This window comes from Osmerus mordax, chromosome 4 (assembly GCF_038355195.1).
Source record: "Osmerus mordax isolate fOsmMor3 chromosome 4, fOsmMor3.pri, whole genome shotgun sequence".
Taxonomy (NCBI): domain Eukaryota; kingdom Metazoa; phylum Chordata; class Actinopteri; order Osmeriformes; family Osmeridae; genus Osmerus; species Osmerus mordax.
In genome coordinates this window covers 11,212,538-11,236,005 of record NC_090053.1, presented here as the reverse complement: position 1 = coordinate 11,236,005, position 23,468 = coordinate 11,212,538, and the positions used below count along the sequence as shown (strand labels likewise).

General features: G+C 48.8%; 1 protein-coding gene across 1 annotated transcript in view; it reads right to left on the bottom strand.

Moving 5' to 3' along the window:
* The window catches only part of igf1ra (insulin-like growth factor 1a receptor), a 69,043-nt gene that overhangs the window by 11,127 nt on the left and 34,448 nt on the right, over positions 1 to 23,468 (bottom strand). Inside the window, exons 3-10 of the mRNA XM_067233883.1 lie at positions 9,225 to 9,528; positions 8,206 to 8,342; positions 7,727 to 7,871; positions 4,767 to 4,975; positions 4,496 to 4,622; positions 4,170 to 4,405; positions 3,858 to 4,025; positions 3,435 to 3,642 (exon numbers count right to left, since the gene is read on the bottom strand). Of these exons, the coding sequence (XP_067089984.1) occupies positions 3,435 to 3,642; positions 3,858 to 4,025; positions 4,170 to 4,405; positions 4,496 to 4,622; positions 4,767 to 4,975; positions 7,727 to 7,871; positions 8,206 to 8,342; positions 9,225 to 9,528 (1,534 nt within the window). The remainder of the gene's footprint in view (positions 1 to 3,434; positions 3,643 to 3,857; positions 4,026 to 4,169; positions 4,406 to 4,495; positions 4,623 to 4,766; positions 4,976 to 7,726; positions 7,872 to 8,205; positions 8,343 to 9,224; positions 9,529 to 23,468) is intronic.

Below are 23,468 nucleotides of genomic sequence, written 5' to 3'. Positions count from 1 at the left end.
TCCAGACATCAACATGACATCAAATGAAATGACATAGTGAAAAGTAATGAGGGCGAACACATAAAACGGAATCATGAGCGCCGGTGATGACTGCCAGTCATGATGTGCTGGGATGGGGAGGACCGGAGGTGAGAGCGATGATGGCGGTAGAGAGCTGGTGCCACGAGGGCCGACAGTAACTGGACCTGTACAGGAGGCAGCAGCAGCAACAGCAGCAGGTCACTGGACGCTACCAGACCAGTGAGACTCCACAACAACACGCCAGGCCACCAGAGCAGCCTGGACCAGCCAGTCCTGGCATACGAACCACCCCTTACCTAGAGTCCCTGCTAGCAGACGAGTAGCGACTGGCTCTCACATGGTCTCTGAAAGGATTCGACAGTGAACCCACAGTGCAGATTGGGAGTCTGACCGAGGCTGGGCTGTGTTGTCTGATGACTGAGTTAGGGGGAGAAGTGTTGACCCAAGGGATACTGCGATGATGTTTGTGGGCCCTGTGTGCTGGTTCAAGGCAATGTGTAAACACTCAGATACACTTTGATAACTAGAATAGAGAAACAGTCTAAATAAACCTGTAATATCATTCATTGTCTTGTGCCACATGTTTGTATAATTTTTTGAAACAAACTGAAATGATGAAAACATGTTTTAGTAGATCACCGTAATTATTCCACAACATAAGAGTATTTTGAGTGTCACAGGCATGGTTGTAGACAGGATAAATGTTGTTTTATAAACCCTTACAAAACAGTAACTGTTTTGACTGGACAGTTGTGACAAAACAGTAGCTGTTTTGTACAGCAACTACACCTAAAAACAACTTTAATTCCAGCGGTCTGTTGCTGTCTGCACGTTCAGAATCCTTCAGATATGAACTGGTGACAAAGAATCGACAGGAAAAAAAAAAATCACACAGGGAGTGGAAAAACACAGCCGACACACTCAGACCAGTGGGAAAGCCAGCAGCCATCGCACAGTCCTGTCAACATTCCATTCGCACCCTTTTAACCAGCCCAGTAGAACCCAAGAGCCAGCAATCCAAAACTATCAGTTAAAATGAACAATTTACAAAACAGACAGGAGGACCGGCCTCAAATGAAGGCACATTTTCAGGGACTGGACTGAGAGATGAACGAGCTTTACTCGTTGCAGACTGACATGAAAATGGGGTGATGGCGGGTGTCTAACAGGTACGCTGGGGTGCCCAGGGGGCAGTCTTACCCCGTGTGTGCCCCAAGGGCTCACACCCACGTCCTCAGCTGAACCACAGGCAACTGGAGCGTGACCTTCTAAGCAGGCACGGTCTACAGCTGGTGTCCTTCCCAAACCCCCTATAAAAAGACCTCCTGGTTTCTCACCTTTACGCTGCAGCAGTGGAGGGAGGAACCTGACTGCTGCCTCTGTCTGTGGTCGTAACACCATGATTTAACAGCTCTCTCAAACCACAGAGGTGGAACACTGCAGCCTCACATCCAGTACCAGGGAGAGAGGGCCATCCGAGACCGGTGTAGCCTGTGGTTCGGGCGAGGCGCTGCCACAGTTCAGTCAAGTGTCAAATATTCACAGAGTGACACAAGGTGGAGTGCGGAGAAATGAACGACGCATCCAGATCATGTTGCATTGTGTCGCTCGTCTTGTGTGTCGAGCACATACTGTACGTTGTCTGTCGGTCGGCCTGTCTGCATGCACGCCTGTCTGACTTCCTGTTGATCGGTCTGTCTGTCTGTATATCTGTCTGTCTGTCTTCCTGTCTACCTGTTTACCTGTCTGTCTGCATGCCTGTCTGTCTGCCTGTCGGCTTGCCTGACTGCCTGTCTATCTGTTAGTCTGCCTGTCTATCTGCCTATTTGTCGGGTCTAGTCTGCTCCTGCTTGTGCACACTGGCCAGCTCAATAGGGTTCTTCCCTTCCCCCCCCATTCATTTAGATTCCAGATGGCTTTGCTGTACATTTCCTGGCATCTACTCAATCCAAACCGCGACATAGACAAAGAGAGCATGTGAGAGAAGGAGGAGGAGAAAGAGCGGAGAGGAAAGGGGGGGGGGGGCGTCAGAATGGAAAACATTTCCTCATCTTTCTGTTCCTGTTTTCTCCTTCTCTCTTCCCCTCGACCCTACCCACTAAACCCCTGACCTTTGGAGAAAACCGCCTTGATTCAGAGTCCAGTCCCTGCAGTGGTGTGTGATAATGCTGGTTCTGTGACGGTGGAGAGGCTGTGCATACAACGGCCCCCAGCCAGAATACTGCCATGAGCCTGTTTCCTAGACAGCCCCGAGATAACAAATCAACAAAGTAAGAAAGGCGGGCGGGGTGGATGAACGACCAAAAGGAAGAACAAAAGGCTGCCTGTTTTATTGCTCCTTCATCTGAAGACATGTTGTTTCAATTCGACCAGAGCATCACACAGGGAAGGAGAAGGAGGAGAGTGAGTGTTGTGATGATTGACCTTGGTCCAGATAAGACAGGGAAGACAGTCCAACATGGAAACACTGCGCATGATCTAGTAAGCAAGTGCCTGAAGTGGAATCTCTGAGAAAAATAAACATTATATTCTATGGGGTTGAATTGGTTTGAAAGTGTATCTGTAAACGTTTATTTTGTTATTCTTGGGTTATACAGTGTAGAGTAAGTAGTGGATATTCTGCTCTAGAGTTTCACACAGTCCTATGCAATCCCAAGAAGACACTTATGGCCATCTGGTATGTGGAGACAAATGATCTGAGCTCCCTCTGAAAGGATCTCCCTTTCAAACTGCAATCAGGCTCTCGGTATGAGCAAATGCGTCTGTGTTTCAGTGCCCTACGTGTGTGTTATAATCCCGTAGCAAAGTGCATCCGCATGTGTCCACGGTATGGAATCAAAGTCTTGAAACTGCAAAAAACATCCGCAGCCACAAGCAAGGTAGAGAGCTCAACACAACCCAGATGTCAGTCCCCGTGGTGGGGAACAAAAGCCGTAAGTGGCTGGAAGTGTGCAGCGGGCCCCGTCCCTTCAGAAGCCCTAATCACATCTCTCTCCTGGGTTTGTTTGTGCTGTCTAAATGACTGCCCGCTAGGCCCTAATATCCCGCCACTGCTGTCGTCATGGCGATGGAAAAAGCCACGAGGGTTGTGAGTAGGGAGGGTTTGGATCCTGCTCAGCATGTCTCCCTTTAGAGCTCCCAACCAAGGCCTAGCCTCCCAGCAAGCACCCCCCCCCCCCTCCTCCTCTTCCCCCATCCCCGTGTTTAGATCCTGCCGGGCCTTGAGAGGAACAATTACGCCACTCTGAGCTATTAAAGTCAACAAGGGGCCAGACTGTGTGCCCAGCTCTGTGATAGTCATCTCTATCCACTGAGAGAAGTTCTGGGATCGTCCGGGGGCCAAACACTGGAGACAGATGTCTGCTGCCCCATCTGGGACTGGGCATGGAGGCTCCTCGCTGACTGGTACCTACCTGGGCGTGAAGATGGAGTTGTGCAAGACGTTCTCGAAGACTTTGCGGTAGGCCCGGTCGTCCTTCTCCTGCTGCTTCTCCTCCTTGGTCTTGGGGCAGCGGCAGCAGGAGCCCTTGTCTGGCCCGGATGAGTCCGGCTTGGTGGGCTTGGTGTCCTCCTCGGTGTCGGACAGGCCTGTGGCGGAGATCCGGATTGGGATCTTCAGCTCTGCAGGAGGGGGAACCACAATGTTTAACCCTGAAGGAACAGCTATGGACATTGAAAGCTGAAGAGCAGGGGTGCAGGTGCTACGTCTTTCCTTGAGGCAAAAAACTAAAACCAGTGAGGGAATGGACTTCGAAAAAAATTATCAGGGTCAGAGGAAGAAGTTGAGTATGATGATGGTGGTGGAGATAATGGTGTTGATGGTGATGAAGGCTGACCTTTGGAGCAGTAGTTGTGCTGGTAGAGCTCCTTGTCCTCGGGCTGCTGTTGCCAGCGGAGCAGGTAGAAGGTCAGGTTACCGTTGGGCGAGAGGGGAGGGGACCAGCGGACCACCAGCTTGGACGAGGAGTTAGCGTATGAGCGTGTGTCCTTCGGCATGGACGGCTCTGTAATGACAAGGCACAAAAAAACGTTTCTGTGTGTTACCTTTCAAAAACCTCTCACACCGCGACACTCGCTTACGACGCAAAACAATATGAGTCCTAAGAAAGTGTGTGTGTACGTGTGTGTGTGTGTGTGTGTTAGCTTACGCGACGGGCTGGTGCGGATGTACACCACGTCACTCTTGGCTCCTAGGATGTGTTTATCATCAACCTGCAGGGTGATGGCCTTGACGAAGATGGCATACTGGGTCCAGGGTTTGAGAGGCGACAGCAGGACACCAGGGTCAGAGTTCTTGTCCTCGGGAAGGTCGACATCCACCATGTTCCAACTGTCTGAGCCACAACCGTCCTGACCGTCGAACTCCGTAATGTTCTGGAACGGTCTGGAACGCGGGGAAAAGCATACTAGGGTTAGCGGACACAGAGACCCAAATGGGGATGTGACGCCGTGCCACGTCAACACAGGTACTCACGCCTCCTTGAAGTAGACAATGAAGCTGATGAGGTCCCTGTAGTCTGGAGGCCGGTAGCGCTCCCAGGTCAACTTAATCCTGTTGCTCATGGTGCTGTTGGACTTGAACTTCAGGATGTGGCTCTCACCTACACACATGCGGGCGAGCAAACACATCACGCATGATAACAGCAAGAAACTAAATCCCTTTTTGGTTTGATTTTAACAGCAAAACAGTAACGAGCGCCTCTTAATGCGTGCTGGCCGTGCCGCAGCATCGGCGCAAAACTCACAGCTCGCCCTGTCCCCGTTGTTGCGGACGTCGTCCGCCTCAAGCTTCTTGGTGACGCCTGTGTTCTCCCACATCTTGTGGATCTCCGACATGCAGAGTTTGGGGTTGAAGCGGAAAAAGAGACTTCCGGCTTTGACGGTGAGGTTGTGCTGACTCCAGTCCCACAGGTACTGCAGGTGCTGGTTGTCGATGGCAGAGAAGGCATACATCCTGGGAAAAGAGAGAGAGAAAGAGAACAGCTCATGAACGACGCAGATGTTCAGGTAGCCATGGCAACTCAAGAAAAGCTGGTGGCGGCCGGTAGGGGAGCTACTCCCGAAGCCCTCGATTTTCGATCTGAGCTTTGGCACTCCCAGCTCCACGCTGCACCTCAGAACGAGGAGAATGCCAGGCCTCCACAGAGGCATTCCGTGAGCTGAAACCCTAACCCTGGGAGAGATGACAACAAGAGGACTGAAAGGCTTTCCCACGACCTTTCTGGACATCTCCAGAAAAGCACTCTCTCTCTCTCTCTCTCTCTCTCTCTCTCTCTCTCTCTCTCTCTCCCTCCCTCCCTCCCTCCCTCCCTCCCTCCCTCCCTCCCTCTCCCTCTCTCTCTCTCTCTCTCTCTCTCTCTCTCTCTCTCTCTCTCTCTCTCTCTCTCTCTCTCTCTCTCTCTCCCTATCTGTCTCTCTCCCTATCTGTCTCTCAGAGTGGATAAGCTGGAGGTGACATCATGATATCGCCGGTATAGGCCCGGAATAGGCCGGGGGACCTGAGTTTGCATTTAGACAACTCATACAGGGACTGAGGGAGAGGCAAAGTGTTTTTGCATGTGTGAATTCTTCCGTGCTCTCAATCATCTGAGCAATCAAACCCGTTTAGGTGGTACAAGTAGCTAAGTATACAGTACATTTTTTCAGACATATCAGACATTCTTGTGTCGAGTGTATGGTATATGTGATGACCCCTTATTGGGTGTGCTCAAGCCTTCGGCGAGAGCACAACCTTTGTTCTCTCACATATATATTATTATTATTTTTTTTAAATTATTTTTTTGCCCCCCTAAAACTCAGTCAATATTTGGCCTACATAGACAACGTAGGTGTCAAAAGTTTCGTCTTGGTAGCGATTGAGTTGCTTCTATTGGAATTTACGTTCTGTTACATGGTTTAGGCTTAAGTTAAGTTTTTGTGGTGAAAAGTGAAGCTAACGGTGGCTAATTTGCTAGCCACAGTCACTGACGTTACTAACGTCACTGCGTCACTAACGTCACGAAAACACGCGTGACTACCTTTGGCAGAACATTCGTTTCGCATCTGTTAACTTGGGGGATAGCTAGGCTAACTATAGCTTTACTGCAAGGCAGCTGCAGAAACGCCACAAGAAAAGAGGCCAGGGTGATAACTATTTACTCATTTTACTTTGTGATATGACACACAATTGTGATGTGTAATGTACAATATAAGCTGATATTATTAAGGAAGTACATCTACTTTCGGAAACAGTAGTCTACTATTTCACTGAAGTATTAGCATCATGACATTAGCCTGTGTTGCCCGGGCAACACATACTACAGTGGTCTATAATGTAGCGTTATCTGTTTTCAATCGTTAAAATAAACATTCCTCACATATACATTTTCGTTGTAGGATTTATTCTGACATTAGTAAACGATTTGTTGGTGAAATTACCATTACCTGTGGTTTCAAACCAGTGTAGCTCACTGCAAGGCTGTAGCTTACGCGAGACACACTACAAAAACATCTACACTACACAGCTGTTTAGGAAGTCAAACGGCGACAGAACATGTTCGGCACTCCCCTTACTTACTATCTACTAACCTGAACTTCATTGCCACAGCCTAAACGTTGTCAATCTGTTCATGAAAATAATTAATTTCAGTTTAAACCGTACAACGGAACGTTAAATCCAATTCAACCAACGCAATCGCTACCAAGACGAACACAGCAGTAGTCTAGTACAGTACTGTACCGTAGTAGTACAATTTACCGGGGCAACTTCTCCACACAGGGCTATATCGCATTTTGCGTTGTTACTGACAATGATCGCTACCAGTGACCTTTTTATGAATTAACGATTTTCCACTAAATAAATGTCAAGCTTATTTACGTTTTTGGGGGCATATTTTCAGTTAGCAGATGGTACTGTTTGAATCGCGATTCCATCTTCTACTGCCGGGTAACGTCATAGAATAATCTTCAAAGGGGGTTCTTTATTATGAATGGATGCAATGAGTAGGCTAAATGCCTGAAAATATCACGAGAAGGGAAAAACTTTAAAGGACGTTTAAATCATAGAGATTAGGTCAATTTTTACACCGGTCTGCCAAATTTATTCGTTTTGATTCAACGATGAGGCTGCCTCTTGCAGGGGAAATGAGAAGATATCTATTTCATTCTACACTTCACTCGTATTTTCAGTTGTAAATGAGCAGCAAAAAAATGCTTTTAAATCTATGTAATCTTTATGAATAATAAGTATGCATTTTTATATAAAATATAGAGAAATATCAGTTGTAAAAATGTCATCCAAAAACGGACCCCTGTGCAACCGACGCAAGCAAGCACACCCTACAATTTCCCCAGAAATTGTACCCTCTCTAGTTGTATTTGTGAGGGAGACTAGGTGACTAGGTGCTAGGTACGGGCTCCCTACTTTAGACTCTGGTTCAAAGAGGACACGTCCCCTAATCCAAACACACAGCTCAACCCGGGGAGAGAAAGAAAGAGAGAGACAGAGAGAGAGAGAGAGAGAGAGAGAGAGAGAGAGAGAGAGAGAGAGCAAGAGAGAGAGAGAGAGAGAGAGAGAGAGGAGAACATAACAGAGGAGAGGCCGATAAATAAAAGAAAGAGAGAGCGAGAGAGAGAGAGAGAGAGAGAGAGAGGAGAGAAAGAAAGAAACAGAAAAATAAAAAGAGAGGTGGGGGAACAGAGAGTACGCCAGAGAGAGCAGCCCTACCCATCGAAGAGCTCCTCCCCATGAATGTAGCGCAGGCTCTTGAGGAAGGACAGAGAGCCCAGCGTGTGGGAGTGTCTTATCCTCACATAGCCCGTCACTGTCTGGATCAGGCCCATGAAGCTCTCCAGCTCTGACACAATGTTATCTAGAGAGAGGGAAAACACACGCACGAACACACACATAGACAGCATGTGAGAGCCATGTCACTGAACACATTAAACACACACTAACGTCACGCTCAATGCTCTGGAGGCCGTGTGCACGGAGTTGTAGGAATGTTATCGGACGCGAGAGATAACCCTCAAGTCTCTCTGTCAACACAGTCAATAAATAGCATAATGGCATGATGGCGATAACTGAGTTGTGGCTCAGGCAGCTGATGTCATGTTGACAGTGTTGGACCACAACACAGTAGTTCTGCCAGCACCCACTCTGTCCAGAGGGAGGGAGGTGTGTGTGTGTGTGTGGGGGGTACTTACTGCCACGGCGGATGTTGATTTGCAGGTTGCCTTTGATGACAGTGCAGCCCATGAGAGACTGAGCGGCGTCCACAGAATCGATGACCTTCGAGTCACAGATCTTATCGCACAGTCCGTCACAGGCGGTGCAAAACATGCTGTACCGGGGGGGAGAGGGGGACACGGGAAGGGAAGGGGGGAAGGAGAAAAAGAGAAAAAAAGAGAAGAGATGAGAGAGTTAAAGAACTACTGAGGGGACAACTTGGCCATAACAACCACAAACAAAAACACCATCTTGTAAACTCCCTAAAATTGCTAAAACACCCAGCAGTGAATTATGTTGGAGGTGAAAGGTAATCTCCTACGCCTTGTGATCTGTCCTGTGTTCTCATTGTGAACGCTAACTTTCCCAAGAGAGTGGCTTACTCTGTTGGCCTTTGAGACAAAACATGGCTAAAGTGTCCCAAAAATGGCTGGCAACAAAGACTCAACACAGAGCGTTTGCAACACGCCGAATCAAAACATTGAGTTAAGTTATGCCGAGTCACAACCAAGCAGGCATTCTCTTATCCTAAGTTAATGTCAAACAGCAGTAACGTGAATCTGTGATGAATCTCTTTTAAATGCCTGTTGGCTGTGTTCTTTCCTGGGAATCTACAAGTGTTTGATCTTGTGTATGGGATGCTGAATTCAGCAAATCCCCCCCCTCCTCCTCCCCCACCAACCAACCCACCCTAACCCCCCAAAGTGTTTCTGGAAAGTCAAGGGAAGTCCACCCCCGTCAATCATTTATGGCCTAATGTTGTTTTGCGCCTCAGGCCCTCCCATCTCCGAGCATGTCCTTACAGAGGGGTGAGCGAGTGTTCCACACACTGAGGGGGTGAGCTGCAGGGGAAGGTTCATTCGCAGGTGAAAGAATTGCGACAGAAATTCGCACACATGGCCACAAAGTTACACGGCAAAGGCCGCAGTGGTGGGAGACAGCGCGTCGCCAGCGAGAGTCGCGACTTCTCCGTCCGAAACACCTCCTGTCGTCTCACCTGTTGGTCTCGTTGCGGGTGAAACCCGACGGGCACTCGGGCATGCACTCCCCCGCGTGGATGACGAAGTCAAAGTCGCTGGGCAGGTGCACGCGGGCGCACAGGTCCATGGTGATACAGCGCCAGCCCTCAAACTTGTATGTGTCCGGGGGGCAGCTGGCCACACAGCGGTCCTCGTGGAAGTAGTTCTGGCAGGCCGCACACGCCATGTCGTTGTCTGGTTCCGTGCAGCTGCCCAGGCACTGGCTGTGGCAACACTCGCCCGAGTCGGTGCACACTCGCCGGTCGCATTTTGCTGGGCACTCTGGAATGGACAGAGAGAGAGAGAGAGAGAGAGAGAGAGAGGAGAGAGAGAGAGAGACAGAGACAGAGACAGAGACAGAGACAGAGAGACAGACAGACAGACAGACAGACAGACAGACAGACAGACAGGGGGTTAATAATCCACCTGATTCAGTGTATCTTTCGCTGCTTCTGCAGAATATTACTGTGAGTCTGTACCCCTGGTCACACTAATGCAGCTAACAGATAAAGTAAGGATCACTTAACGTTGCGACATGTTAATATAGTCTCAAAATCCAATGAATTATATTGCTTTTAGGTCTGCTATGTGGCTTTTAGACTGGAATACAATCATAAGTGTTTTTCTCTGGAGAGGAAAACCTGTTAAATGGGTGTACTATTATTAAACCTGTATCAAGTGGTACTGACTGAGGATAGCAAAGAGGGTTTGTAGGTAGGACGAGAGCCCTGCATTTAACCGTGTGTGTGTGTTTGTGTATGTGCACGATATGTGTGTGTATGCATCACTGCTCTGTAGGCATGTTTGAGGATGTGTTTGCAGTGAAACGGTCATGTCTGAGCAGAGCTGGGGAGGAGGATTGGGAAGCAGAGCAAGGGACCAAGTGCAGTTCCATCGGGTTCCTGAATGTCAACACAGGAGCCCTCTCCACCCTATACCAGCCTTGTGAGTGATCGACAGAGCTGGCCTCACTGCAGGCACATTTTCCGCCTCGGACCGTTAGGAGACAGGGTAAAAAAAACGGGAGGGTATAATGGAGTCTCTCTAGCAGATGGGCAGTTGTTGATTCCAGTAGCGGGGGAGGGAGAGAGGGGGGGGGAGAGAGGGGGGGGGGGGCTCAGAACCACAGGCTGCTGGGTCTAAACCACCACGGCAAGGGAGAAAAACCCAGTGCAGACTCTTGTGGCCTACTGGTAAACTCCTGGTCCAATGAATCGTTGCTCGTTATGCACCGTGGATTGCGATCCACACAGGACCTCCTTCTGCATGGCCTATTCAAGAAAGACAACAGCAGCTTCCCAGGGAGATGCTCCCCGTCTGTGGGGGCCGTGAGAAAATCGACCGTAAAACCGTTCTGTGGAGAAAACGCTGGCATGTTTCAAATTAAGCTTTTAGCAAACATGAATAACAGAATCCTCCCTGTGTTTGGTGAGGGCCACACGGCAATGTGGTATCAATAACAAACACATTCCACATGGCCGGCGCAGACAAAGACTTTTGCAGCACAGCAAAACAGAGTCCAACTGAACTCTATTGAAGATACTGCCATTCCTATAACTATTTGCATTTCCTTCAGCAGGCTCGTTTTGGGACCTAGTGTGACCTAAACATGACACGACTTGACTGTTACTGTTACGTAGCTTCCTGTAATAAGATCTAAAGATGTTAAGACCTAAGAGGTATTAATCCCAGTAATGACCACTTACAGACGGATAATCCTATATGTATTATGGTACATGGGATGGAGTCACTGGCAAGGAACACCAGAGATGATGGTGCTGTTCCATAGTTGTACCCCAAACGATCAGCATGCCCCGGAGCCGGGATGGAGTATGCAGTGAATGGATGTGGGGCAGGTTTGGGTGACCCAGAGTGTGTTTGCTTACTGCTGATTATCCCCCTGTCGAAATAGGAGGCCATCAGTAAAACACCCGCTCCAGGCGAGAGGGGCACACGGCCCTCCTGGTTCCTAAGCAACTGTCTCCTGGTGCAGATGTGGCAGGGAGAGGGGAGGATTCCACCACGAGCAGAGCTGCTCAGCACGGCTAGATGTGTCTAACCAGGCCTGGGGATCTGGGCTGGGGGGTGGGGGTGAGCCTAAATCCCGACATGTCGAATGATGCATATGCACTGTAGAAGACGGGTTCTGGATGTAGTAGTGGGTGGTTAGGCGGTAGAGAGGGATGATTGGAAGACAGGGCGGAATAGAAAGAGAGAAATAGAGAGAGACAGAGAGAGAGAGAAATAGAGAGAGAGAGAGAGAGAGAGAGAGAGAGAGGGAGACAGAGAGGGAGACAGAGAGGGAGGGAGACAGGGAGGGAGGGAGGGAGGGAGGGAGGGAGGGAGGGAGGGAGGGAGGGAGGGAGGGAGGGAGGGAGGGAGGGAGGGAGGGAGGGAGGGAGGGAGGGAGGGAGGGAGGGAGGACGGACATTGTGTGTTTTGGAATATGAATGGGGCCGCTGTCACGTGTCTGGTGCAGCGCTTTGTGAATCAGCATTGGAGAAAGAGCAGGTCTGCTGAGCTAATCTCTAGATTAATATTTTACGCTGCTTTCCTTCGTATCTCTGTACGTTAAGAATGTGTCGGCACAGTACAGCAATACCGCAGAACTAACCAGACCGAATCAGATTCCTTTCGCAGGGGAGCCGATTAATCCCACTCTTAACCATTTCTCAGATTCCTGAGATTCTTTCTCACATTCAATCAAATCAAACACTGTTCACGAGGTGAACTGACTCGACTGGAACATTCCTGCCAAGTTCCTACAAAATGGAGAGAAATGCTAACATTCTCAGCTATTTGCTCCAAAGAACACATGGGTTTGATCTAACTCAATTCTCAAGATGCCTTTAGCAGAGGGGGGGTTAACTATTACAGTATAGGGTTATGAGTATGGATGCTATTGCGGACTGGACTTCCTAAAATAGCCCTGTGGCTTGTTTATGAGCTACATCACTACCACCTGGTCCTCCTGCCATCTCGGTGCAGTCTCCATGTTTCATAAACACCAAAGCAACAAAGTCAAGCCAAAATGAAATACAATCATTCCTATGAAAATAATCCATGGTGCCCTTACAGTGCCTATTCATGCTAGACTAGGGGTGGTGGATCTAGGAATAGATCTCCTTACTGGTATGGTGCAGGAAGAGGGCCAACAGCTGCAGATTTTCAAAAGGGGAATGGAAAACCAAACAGGAAGCCATTCATTCTTTTTTTTCTTCTTCTGGAATTCCACCAAAAGGGGGCAGCCCAGGCAAACTAAAACAGGCCCCTTCTCAGATGGCGCTTTGCATCATTGTAACAGATTCCTCAATGGGGGAGACATTCCAAACATGCATACCTTCCTCTGGGAGGAAGGGTTGGGGAGTGGGGAGGGGGTTTGCGAGCTGCTATCTGACAATCCATATAAGTCGACCTGGTTTCCCTTTGTGGCCAAACACCCAGTGGTATCAAGGATACCATCTATATATATCAAGGCTCAGAGAGCAGGGCTATTTCCATAATGGCCTGCTCAGAGCACAGCTATGTCTCTGCATCATAGCTTTCCACTACTTCAAAGGAGAAGTGGACTACCTTAGTAGGACACCTTAGTAGGACCTTAGTAGGCCCCGGGGTCCCTTTAGGCATGTACAGCCTTCCTCTGCTGGTTCATGTACATGAATGACATTGCACTTTCAAGGAAAACCTTTTTGGTTTATCTTCGACCATTGTAGCTGTGCAAATCCGTTAAAGTAAAAGTGACTCCTACATTCATTCAATACGTTACTTATCTACCAATTTCTCACTTAAGTCTAAACGGTTCCGTCGGCCTTGCAGTGCTGACAGACAAATCAGACACAGGAGACAACAGTCCTGCTGCTCTCTAAAGCACTGCGACGTGATGAGTGGTACGGCCCAGCTCATCTGTAGAAAACTAACACACTGGGCTCCCCTCAGGCCGCTCAGTGGTACATTCCTACACACCCTTTACTAAATAAATAGGGGGTTACAATAGGCTGCAATACAAATAGAATGGAAAAGCGACCATGTGTAAAAGCCCACTGACTAAGTAGTTCTGCTAGGGAACTAAATCAGTGGGGTATGTAAGGAATCCACAGTATGTTCCAGAAATCAGATGAATCAATAGGTAGAATTGTAATCCGATTTCGTTCTGTGCCAACACAACAGCAACTCTGCATTGCAGGCTGTTGTGACCTAACTGACAGAGACGTACACAGTGAACCCTGGCCATGCAGGGAGCAGACACGCGAGACAGAGCTCCTCTGACTGCACGCCAGCGATGTCAACAGAGAAAAAGAGGGAGAGAGAAAAAGAGAGAGAGAGAGTGAATGGGAAAGAAGCAACGCAATAGGGGTTTAGCATCATGTGACCCCCCCCAAGCTCATCCAGACGCACCCCCCCCCCCACCCCTTCCCCCTCGTCTCCACCTTTCTGTTTCACCCCCCCCCCACACACACACACACACACACACACACACACACACAAAAAGGCAACACAGCTCCAAGCTGAAAAGGAGACTGCAGGGCAGTCAACTCCGCCGTTTGTTTTTGACATCGGAAACGAAGCCGCGCCACCGCCGTCAGTGTTCCCCTTCTGAAACCATCTCCAGAGATGAGGCCGTCGTGCAGCAAGCCCCCCTATTGAAATGCACGACGTGTTGGCTAGCCAGACTGCTTACGTAGACTACTACACTGTTTACATATGGGGCAGTAGTGACGCATTTACAGGCAGAACACAGCTGCTAGGCGCTATCCCAGTACTGCATACCGTTAGTCATGATGTGGATTACACTGGATCACGGATTAATCACAATCTGAGATGTTATATCATAATTCATACTGGTACAAACCACAACAACGGTGTATGCTTTTATAGTGATTTCTATCTTAATAATAACTAGAGAGGGTACAATTTCTGGGGAAATTGTAGGGTGTGCTTGCTTGCGTCGGTTGCACAGGGGTCCGTTTTTGAATGACATTTATTTTTAATTTTTTCAGGCATTTAGCCTACTCATTGCATTCATTCATTAATAAAGAACCCCCTTTGAAGATTATTCTACGACGTTACCCGGCAGTAGAAGATGGAATCGCGATTCAAACAGTACCATCTGCTAACTGAAAATATGCCCCCCAAAACGTAAATAAGCTTGACATTTATTTAGTGGAAAATCGCTCATTCATAAAAAGCTCACTGGTAGCGATCATTGTCAGTAACAACGCAAAATGCGACATAGCCCTGTGTGGAGAAGGTGCCCCGGTAAATTGTAGTACTACGGTACAGTACTAGACTACTGCTGTGTTCGTCTTGATAGCGATTGCGTTGGTTGAATTGGATTTAACGTTCCGTTGTACGGTTTAGGCTGAAATTAATTATTTTCATGAACACAGATTGACAACGTTTAGGCTGTGGCAATGAAGTTCAGGTTAGTAGTTAGATAGACTTTTGATTTAAGTAAGGGGAGTGCCGAACATGTTCTGTCGCCGTTTGACTTCCTAAACAGCTGTGTAGATGTTTGTGTAGTGTCTCGCGTAGGCTACAGCGTTGCAGTGAGCTACAGTACACTGGTTTGAAACCACAGGTAATGGTAATTTCACCAACAAATCGTTTACTAATGTCAGAATAAATCCTACAACGAAAATGTATATGTGAGGAATGTTTATTTTAACGATTGAAAACAGATAACGCTACATCATAGACCACTGTAGTATGTGTTGCCCGGGCAACACAGGCTAATGTCATGATGCTAATACTTCAGTGAAATAGTAGACTACTGTTTCCGAAAGTAGATGTACTTCCTTAATAATATCATCTTATATTGTACATTACACATCACAATTGTGTATCATATCTCAAAGTAAAATGAGTAAATAGTTATCACCCTGGCCTCTTTGCTTGTGGCGTTTCTGCAGCTGCCTTGCAGTAAAGCTATAGTTAGCCTAGCTATCCCCCAAGTTAACAGATGCGAAACGAATGTTCTGCCAAAGGTAGTCACGCATGTTTTCGTGACGTTAGTGACGTAGTGACGTTAGTAACATCAGTGACTGGCTAGCAAATTAGCCACCGTTAGCTTCACTTTTCGCCACAAAAACTTAACTTGAGCCTAAACCATGCAACGGAACGTAAATCCCAATAGAAGCAACTCAATCGCTACCAAGACGAAACTTTTGACACCTAGATTGTCTATGTAGGCCAAATATTGACTGAGTTTTAGGGGGGCGAAAATAAACAATAATAAATATATGTGAGAGAACAAAGGTTATGCTCTCGCCGAAGGCTTGAGCACACCCAATGATGACGAATCACATATTATTGCCATTTTGAAATGTCATAACCAAAATGATTTATGTGTTTGAACATGTAACAGTATGGTTTAGAAAAAATTGGAAATACAAACAATATGTCTAACATTGTAGTGTTCTTGCTCGTCCCATCTACTTGCACTGTGTCATGGAGGAGGAGAGAGATGGGAGACAGACTCTTATAGTAAGTCATTCATTATTCATGTCAGGGGGAAGGCTGGGGGAGGGACTTACAGGACGCTATTTCTCCTGGGCCAATAGCAAGCAAGAAGGGGGGTTCAAATCCAGATGACTGACATGTTATTGAGTCTGGAGCCGAGATGGTAAACAAGTCCTCCATGGCGTAGGGGTGGGGGGATGGGAGGGGGGAGCTGTAACCATAGCGATTAAACATGCCCTTCCAGTGGGGCTACCTACAGGGAAAACCTTGATGGATGTAGTCGATAAAAATAGGAGATAACATCACCCCTTGTAACAGTGGCTCCTCATCCACACTTTACCCCCAGAGCACCGCTGTGTTATGTTAGCGTGTCTGGGTGACATACAGTACTGCATCTGTTATTGTCATCCTAAGAGTTCTGGTGTAATCAGAATCACTCTGCTAGTCATCTTTAGAAAAACATTCCCGCATGAGTCGCTATGATCACGTCATTCAGGGATGTGTCGGCTTGTGAATCACCTGACCTGGAATAAATCTCTATTCAAATGTACCATATGTTTGATCAGTCTGGTTGCTGTGACCTACTAAAGTACGTCCTGTTATAGTGGGCCTGGCTGTGTCAGACACACACACGCACACACACAGCCACAGTAGCCACCTATTATCCCAGAGCGCAGAGTAGCCCCTAAGTGTGTGTATTCTGTTTCAGAACCTGGTGCTGGGACACCCAGGAGAGCTGCGATCAGGCAGCCTGCAGTAGCTAGGTAGCAGAGCAGCAGGAGCAGCAGGAATGTCTGCATCCCCCGGTCCTGTGCGAGAGCTCCAGTAGCCAGCCACAGTCTGACCCCCAGCTTCCAGGGCTCTATCAGGCCACATCCTCATCCGGCAACCCGATCGGCCCCTGGAGGCCCCCAGTGGAGAGCTCCAGACACTTGTTTAAACCACATCGTCACGTGGAGGGAGACAGGAGGCTACCTCCTCTGCGCTCGGCTCCACAAAGCCAGGGGCAGACCACAGCATCCTAGTCTACTGTTACAGAGGAACAGTAATGGACTGATTATATGTTTTTTTTTTTTTTTATGCATTTAGAAACACCCCTCTCTTGTGACTGGGTCATTCTAGTGGTGTGACTTTGTGCTGTTTTGCTTGAGCAGGTTTTCTCAATAAAGACAGCTGGCACAGGAGAGCCTGACATATCTCTTTTTTCTTCTTCTTTGTGTTGCATGAAGGTGCGTGTGAACTCGTTCCTCCCGGCCTAGTGTTTTTGGGTCTCTTCTCCCATGCCCACTATAGGCCAGCACTGTGTTTTTCACAGAGCTATGCGCTGGTCTGTATGTTCAGGCATGCATGGCATTTCCCCTCACCCCCGTTCACTCACAACAACACACGCCCCTTCCTTCCAGCCTCGGGCCACGGCCCACTGCACAGCTGCTGCTGCTGTTGTTGTTGTTCTGTTGTTAGGCATATGTCTAAACATAGGAAGGTACAGTACAGCATTTGGCTATGCTGTAGATAAACTGTTCTTTTTCGTTCTTTGTTTTTTTTTTCTTCGTCTGTATTTGAATCTGTATGTGAATCTACTACAATGTCTTCATAACTTGGAAGAAATTATGCAAGCCATCACGTGACGTCCGGTTGGTGCAGTGTTGGTGGTTAGGACTGGACAGACAGTTGTGGTGAATGAGACTGGGTTATAGTGGTTCTGTGAGGGTCAGAGGTGAGTTGAACAAAATTAAGCTCTGCTCCACCCCAGAGATCCAAGATGGCACCTCAAATGACTGCCTCGGTCGGTCGGTGCGCTGTGTTTGTTTTGATTCGTATATGTTCATCGTATGCACCTTCCCGCCACAGTAAATTCCTTGTTTGTGTGAACTTACATGGCGAATAAAGCTAATTCTGATTCAGATTCTGACAGAAATCACCCTCGGGACATCTGTACTCATCTCTTGAATTCGCGAAGCTCCTTCTATGACATCTTACGGAGAATGACTTTAGCTTCAGTAAGTGTTTCGTGCGCTCCTGAAAAACAGGCTGTGTTTACTGGTACGGAACATCTGAACGTGTCTTTTTCGACCTCTCTCTTCCTCCCGTCTCTTACTCTCTCGCTCGCTTTCCCTATCTCGCTATCTCTCTCGCGATCTCTCTCCCTCTCACCTGTCTCCGTCTCACCTGTTATCACTGATGGTGTGGGGACTCTAAACTGCCTACTCAGTCAACCCTCTGAATCATGACTCATGACGGTGTGTCATGTGATCCTCACTCGCGTTTCTAAGTCTAGCAGGATCCCTCAGCTGCCTGTTCTGTGACCTTCAGACCGCCAGCAAAACAAACTGGATCATGAAATGGCACAGGGCGAGAATATTATGAACGTTCATTTTTGCGGCTAACCTATTCACATGTCAAAAAAAGCTAAGCTGTGTTTCACTCTGTCAGCAGGGGGAAATCAAGGTTCCTGGCAGTTTTGTTCTGGCCACGAAAAAGATAATGACATTCATAGAGAACATCAACACAGGAAGCTCATGGGGTTAGAGCTGGCTAGGCTCGAGCATCCATGCTTAAATACACATCAGTATGGGAAAAGGCAAACTGCGAGAGACCTGAGAGGATTTTCTTAACAGATCCAAAAGTGTTTCCTCTCACTGTTAGCCCGAACTAAAAATATCTGAGTTCCCACATATGCTTCATTAAATACTGTGTATTTCCTGGCAGCCTCGTGTCGGTGAGCTGGCAGGCTGGCGAGAGGGGAGGCAGGCAGGCTAGCTGACTGGAGATGGAACTACCAGCCACATCCTTTCTACAGGTAAACCAGCAACAATCACCCCCAACCCCCAGCCATCTCACAACCAGGAGGAAAAACAATGTAGCCGAGAAAGCACCAACTGCAATGCCATTAGACATCTACAGACTGTATGTGGCCTGTCACAGAGTCACCACAACGCAAAACTCAAAGTTACATCTTAAAACAAGATGCCAGAGGAAGGACATCTCAGCTGACCACGCCTACTCTCCGTTCATTGGATGTCTGCCCACTCTGCATGAGAAGGACGGCAGTGTGCGCAAACCGAATTATATTGATTTTACAGTCCACCGTCAATGAGCCAATCAGAGCCTCTGGTTTCGGGGGGGGGGGGGGGGGGTGATGGCAAACCCTATTTTTGTGGACAGTCATGTGCAGCTTTGTGGCAGGCTGCAGCATGGCTGGCACGCAGCACTCACACTTCATCCTGGCCGGCACACACACACACTCTCGGCTGGCACAACATCTGGATTTCAAACAACACATCTGCATTCTGCATTTACTTCAAGGAGGACCTGATCCTGATTAAACAGGCAAACATTAGCATGAGTTCAAAAGTGGATGAATGTGTCGTTCATACTCACACTGAGCCTCCTAGCTGGGGTGTAATGGAAGTGCTTTACCAAAAGTGAGAGATCATTTGTGTATTGCTAATCTTTGGTGGAAGAAAAACCCTAAATTACTCTTAATATGCTTGGTATATTTAGTCATTTTAGCAGACACTCTTATCCAGAGCGATATATATGTAAGTGTGGATGTTTAGTTTGGATGTGTGTGTGTGTGTGTGTGTGTAAAACAAGCAGAGTAGAGCCTGCATTGCCAATGTCTTGAGCCACTATTTAACAGGTTGTCAGGGGCGATACATCTGGTTGCACTGTCTCAGTCATCTACAGTCTCTATGACTCTTCTCTCTCTATTTCTCACACTCCATCTCTCTTCTTTCTTCTGTCTCCCTCCCTCCCTTCCTCTCTCTCTCTCTCTCTCTCTCTCTCTCTCTCTCTCTCTCTCTCTCTCTCTCTCTCTCTCTCTCTCTCTCTCTCTCTCTCTCTCTCTCTCTCTCTCTCTCTCTCTCCTCTCTCTCTCTCTCTCTCTCTCTCTCTCTCTCTCTCTCTCTCTCTCTCTCATACCACGGTGGGCAGGAAGTTGGCACACCCAGACAAGCTTGTGGCGGGACAGAAATCGTTTTTGGGCTTGGCTTGTCCTCTTGTCTCTCTGGGATGCTAGCATGTGTGTGCCACCTCATCTGCTTGGTTTCAAGAGGACAACGGGTGTCCGCTTCAAATATGACATCTGGCCTCCAAATGTGTTTGGTACAGTATGACCACATTAGTTCTTTATAACGGACAAGCGGTGGGATGAAGCAGGGCAGCTGTGTCTGCTTAGGACTGGAGTTTTTGGCCTGTAAAATCCAACGGTCAGACACTGTGACAGTGTAGCACCAGGTAGAAAACAACCCCAGTAGATTGCCTCAACCTGAAAGCGCACGACACGCCTCGTGACAGCATTGTCACACACCAAAAAAAACCCTTCCATCCACCTTCTCTCGACCGAGCGGGTCTCAAGTGGATTCGTTCATGGGCACTCGAGCAGTGGCATAATAAAGAATAAAGCCACTTGCTGCTGAATGACTGCTGTGTTTACACACTGATAAGGTTAAAGAGGGCTTGTAGCAGGAGGGCTAACGGCCACTTGTGATGTTTACATCTGAGGAGCATTGGCTTCATTCTGTCCTCAAATGTTATTCATTTCATCCTGCTTTATCAGAGGGGTGTGCCGGAATCCAAACAACAGTGTAAAAGAGGAGCTACTTCTGTTCCTCTAGTCTCTTTCGACTGCCCTTATTGTCCAACAGGACAATACAACGCCCGGTGTCGGTTAACCCCGTGGAATAAAAGGCTTTGATTTAACTAAGATGCTATTCTACTGCCTCGAACAAAGAATTCATAATAGCAGGTCCTCATTAGGGATGGAAATAACAACACCAAATATGGCCGCGCAGTTACACATACGCACTGGAGTGTAAAAATCGTCACTGTTTTACAGTCTCCTGAACAAATTGTGTGTGTGTGTGTGTGTGTGTGGGGGGGGGGGGGGGGGTTACGTCATTTGAAGATTCACTCAAAGGCCCAATAGAGTGAGAGCCAAGGGCTTCGGCAAGAGATCTAACACCACCCTCCCACACACTCCTCCTGGTACCATACACTCTGATGCATGCACGCATACATATGTGTGTGTCACTTTTGGAGAAAGTGCAGACTGCTCTCAGCCTCATCTGCCCCCTAATCCTCATAGTTTTCTGACAGGGGTTAAGGGAAAGTGCTCTGATGAACTGAAAGCAAAGGGGTGGGGGGTTGGAGGGGGGGAGAGAGAGGATGAGAGTAGAGGCTGAGGGGCTAATGGGCCAGGGGACAGCCTTGGATGACAGCCTGGAGAGAGAGTCTGTCCTGTTCTGGCCTGGCCTGGCCCTGGCCCTGCCTGCTGTGTCCAGGTCAGCCCTCCAACAGCAGAAGTACAGCAGGCAACTGATGTTGATGGAGCGGGACAGCTGTCAGCCCTTAAACAGTCCCAAGCCCACACAGACGATTGGCTACCAATGACATCATAATTCCCCCTGTTTCACCTCCTTCTTTCCAGTGGGAGTTTTTGTATCCTCCTCCTCTCTTTCTCTCTCTCTCTCTCTCTGTTCTCTCTCTTTCTCCACCTTTTCCCCCTTTCAGGGACCTCAGCGTCTCACAGCCTTGTGTACGAGGAGGAAAAGAAAGAATCAGTGCAGAAGAAGTGGAAGAGAAGTCATACTGGTAAAGCCATTATTAGCATTACAGCTATAAAAGCCTGAATGCAGCAAGGCATAACTAAGCACCTCTCTTTGAACTTCCTGTTATTGTGATACCAGTGCATTTCAATGTTGCTGTTTGAGCAGAGCAGAGCAAGAGCTTGATGGTTAATGTTTGGGCAGACTGTGTGTGGTGTGTGTGTGGTGTGTGTGTGTGTGTGTGTGGTGTGTGTATGTGTGTGTGTGTGTGTGTGTGTGTGTGTGTGTGTGTGAGTGTGTGTGTGACACTCACAGGACATGGCATGCGTGCAGGGCTGTAGAGCCCACCCCCAGAGAACCCCCCCCACCCTCTCTGCCCACATCACACTCATTCACTGTTAATGTCCACCGTGTGGGCCTGGATGGGCCTGTGTGTGGTCCGCTGGGACACTGGGAACACACACACACAAGAGCCCCTCTCCTCTTCAGTTCTGGAACACAAACACGCTCGCCTCTCTGGACAAATTAAGCAAGGGCCCGGCCACAGGTCTTGCGTAAACCTGCACCCTTTAGGATGTGTTTAGTGAAGCTCAGGGCGTATGTCTAAACCTGCACATCTACTGTTTTCATCACCAGCTGGACAACACAAACAGGCTGGGAAGTCATGAGAGAGGAAGAGGGGACGAGTGTCTGTGTGTGTGTGGCGGGGGGGGGGGGGGATTATTGTTGTGTGTGTGTGGGGGGGGGACAACGCAAAAATAAAGACTGAATAAATAAAGTGAAAGAGCGAGATTGCGAGACATGGGACTGATCTCTGTGCGTCAGACTGTTTGGAAAGAGGAGGAGGGCAGGAGTTGACGGGAAGACCTAGAGGGAGGGAGGGAGGGAGGGAGGGAGGGAGGGAGGGAGGGAGGGAGGGAGGGAGGGAGGGAGGGAGGGAGGGAGGAGGGAGGGAGGGAGGGAGGGAGGGAGGGAGGGAGGGAGGGAGGGAGGGAGGGAGGAAGGGAGGGAGGGAGGGAGGGGGAGGGAGTTTTCCAGTCTGCCAGCCCCACTGATCTGAACCCCACAAACACACCCACGTACACACACACACACACCCTCCCCTGTGGACAGATTAGCCCTTAGTCGGATTAAGGAGGAGTCAGCTTTCCACGCAGGACAGGTGAAATGTCGTCAGAGCACCTCGGAGGAATCAAGGGGTCTGCGTCCGAGAGCCGGAGAGCAAGCAGGGGCTGGGCCTGGGCCAGATGGGTGGTGGCAACCACCAACACGACAACATGTCCTCGGCACGACACGCAGCTTGCCCCACGCAATGCCCTGAGCCCAGCCCCCTCCCCCCGCCCCCCAGACCGGCCACTCCCCCTCCCTCTGGTGCTCGGAGGATAATCTTACATGATGCTGATCCTGTGAGCTACACATCACAACACAGCCACTCACAGTCTGTTTACACTGCGTGTGCTGCTGATGGAGTGACTACGCAGCCTGGAGGAGGACAGGAGCCGAGGCTGAAGCCAGAGGGGAAGGCAAAGAAGAGGGGGAGGAGGAGGAGGGCAGAGCAGGGCAGGGAGGGAGGGAGGCAGAAAGGAGGAGCAGGGAGGGAGGAGAAAGAGGAGCCATTCAACAAGTCACAGAAAGCACAGAGCCTCCACCATGTCGACCCCAAGACTTCCACAGGAAACGGAATTCCCCCACGCTCTCTCCTGCCAAACAAACAATGGCCTCCATTGTTGGGAGTGTTGTGTCAACTCACAGCCAGGGGACACATATAAAGACACACTTTGAAAAAGCTGAGCTTTCAACACCCTCCCCCCCACCCCACCCCACCCCCACCCCCACCTTTCCCCTCAGCTCACTCCCCCGGCCCTCTTTTGCCCCAGATTTCCTCTCTCCTCTCTGGGACACTGACAGGATCAGGCAACACCACAGCCCACTCCAGGAACAAGCCCCTGCACTGAAAAATATGTCCTTTGTCTCACTGACGCCAGAGACCTCACACAGTCTAGTGGACACAAGCTGCAACACAGCCGTTCACCAGCAGGGGGCCCCAGCCAAGCCTAGAGGAGGAGAAATGCTGTTTACCTCATTTGGAGATGTTTTCTTTTTTGCGGAGATCTAACAAAAAACAATGTTTTTTTGGTGATACGTATCACCACTAACAAGTGTTGTACACACACAAAAACACTGCCTTGACCTAAGCTATGAGCAACATTGCTG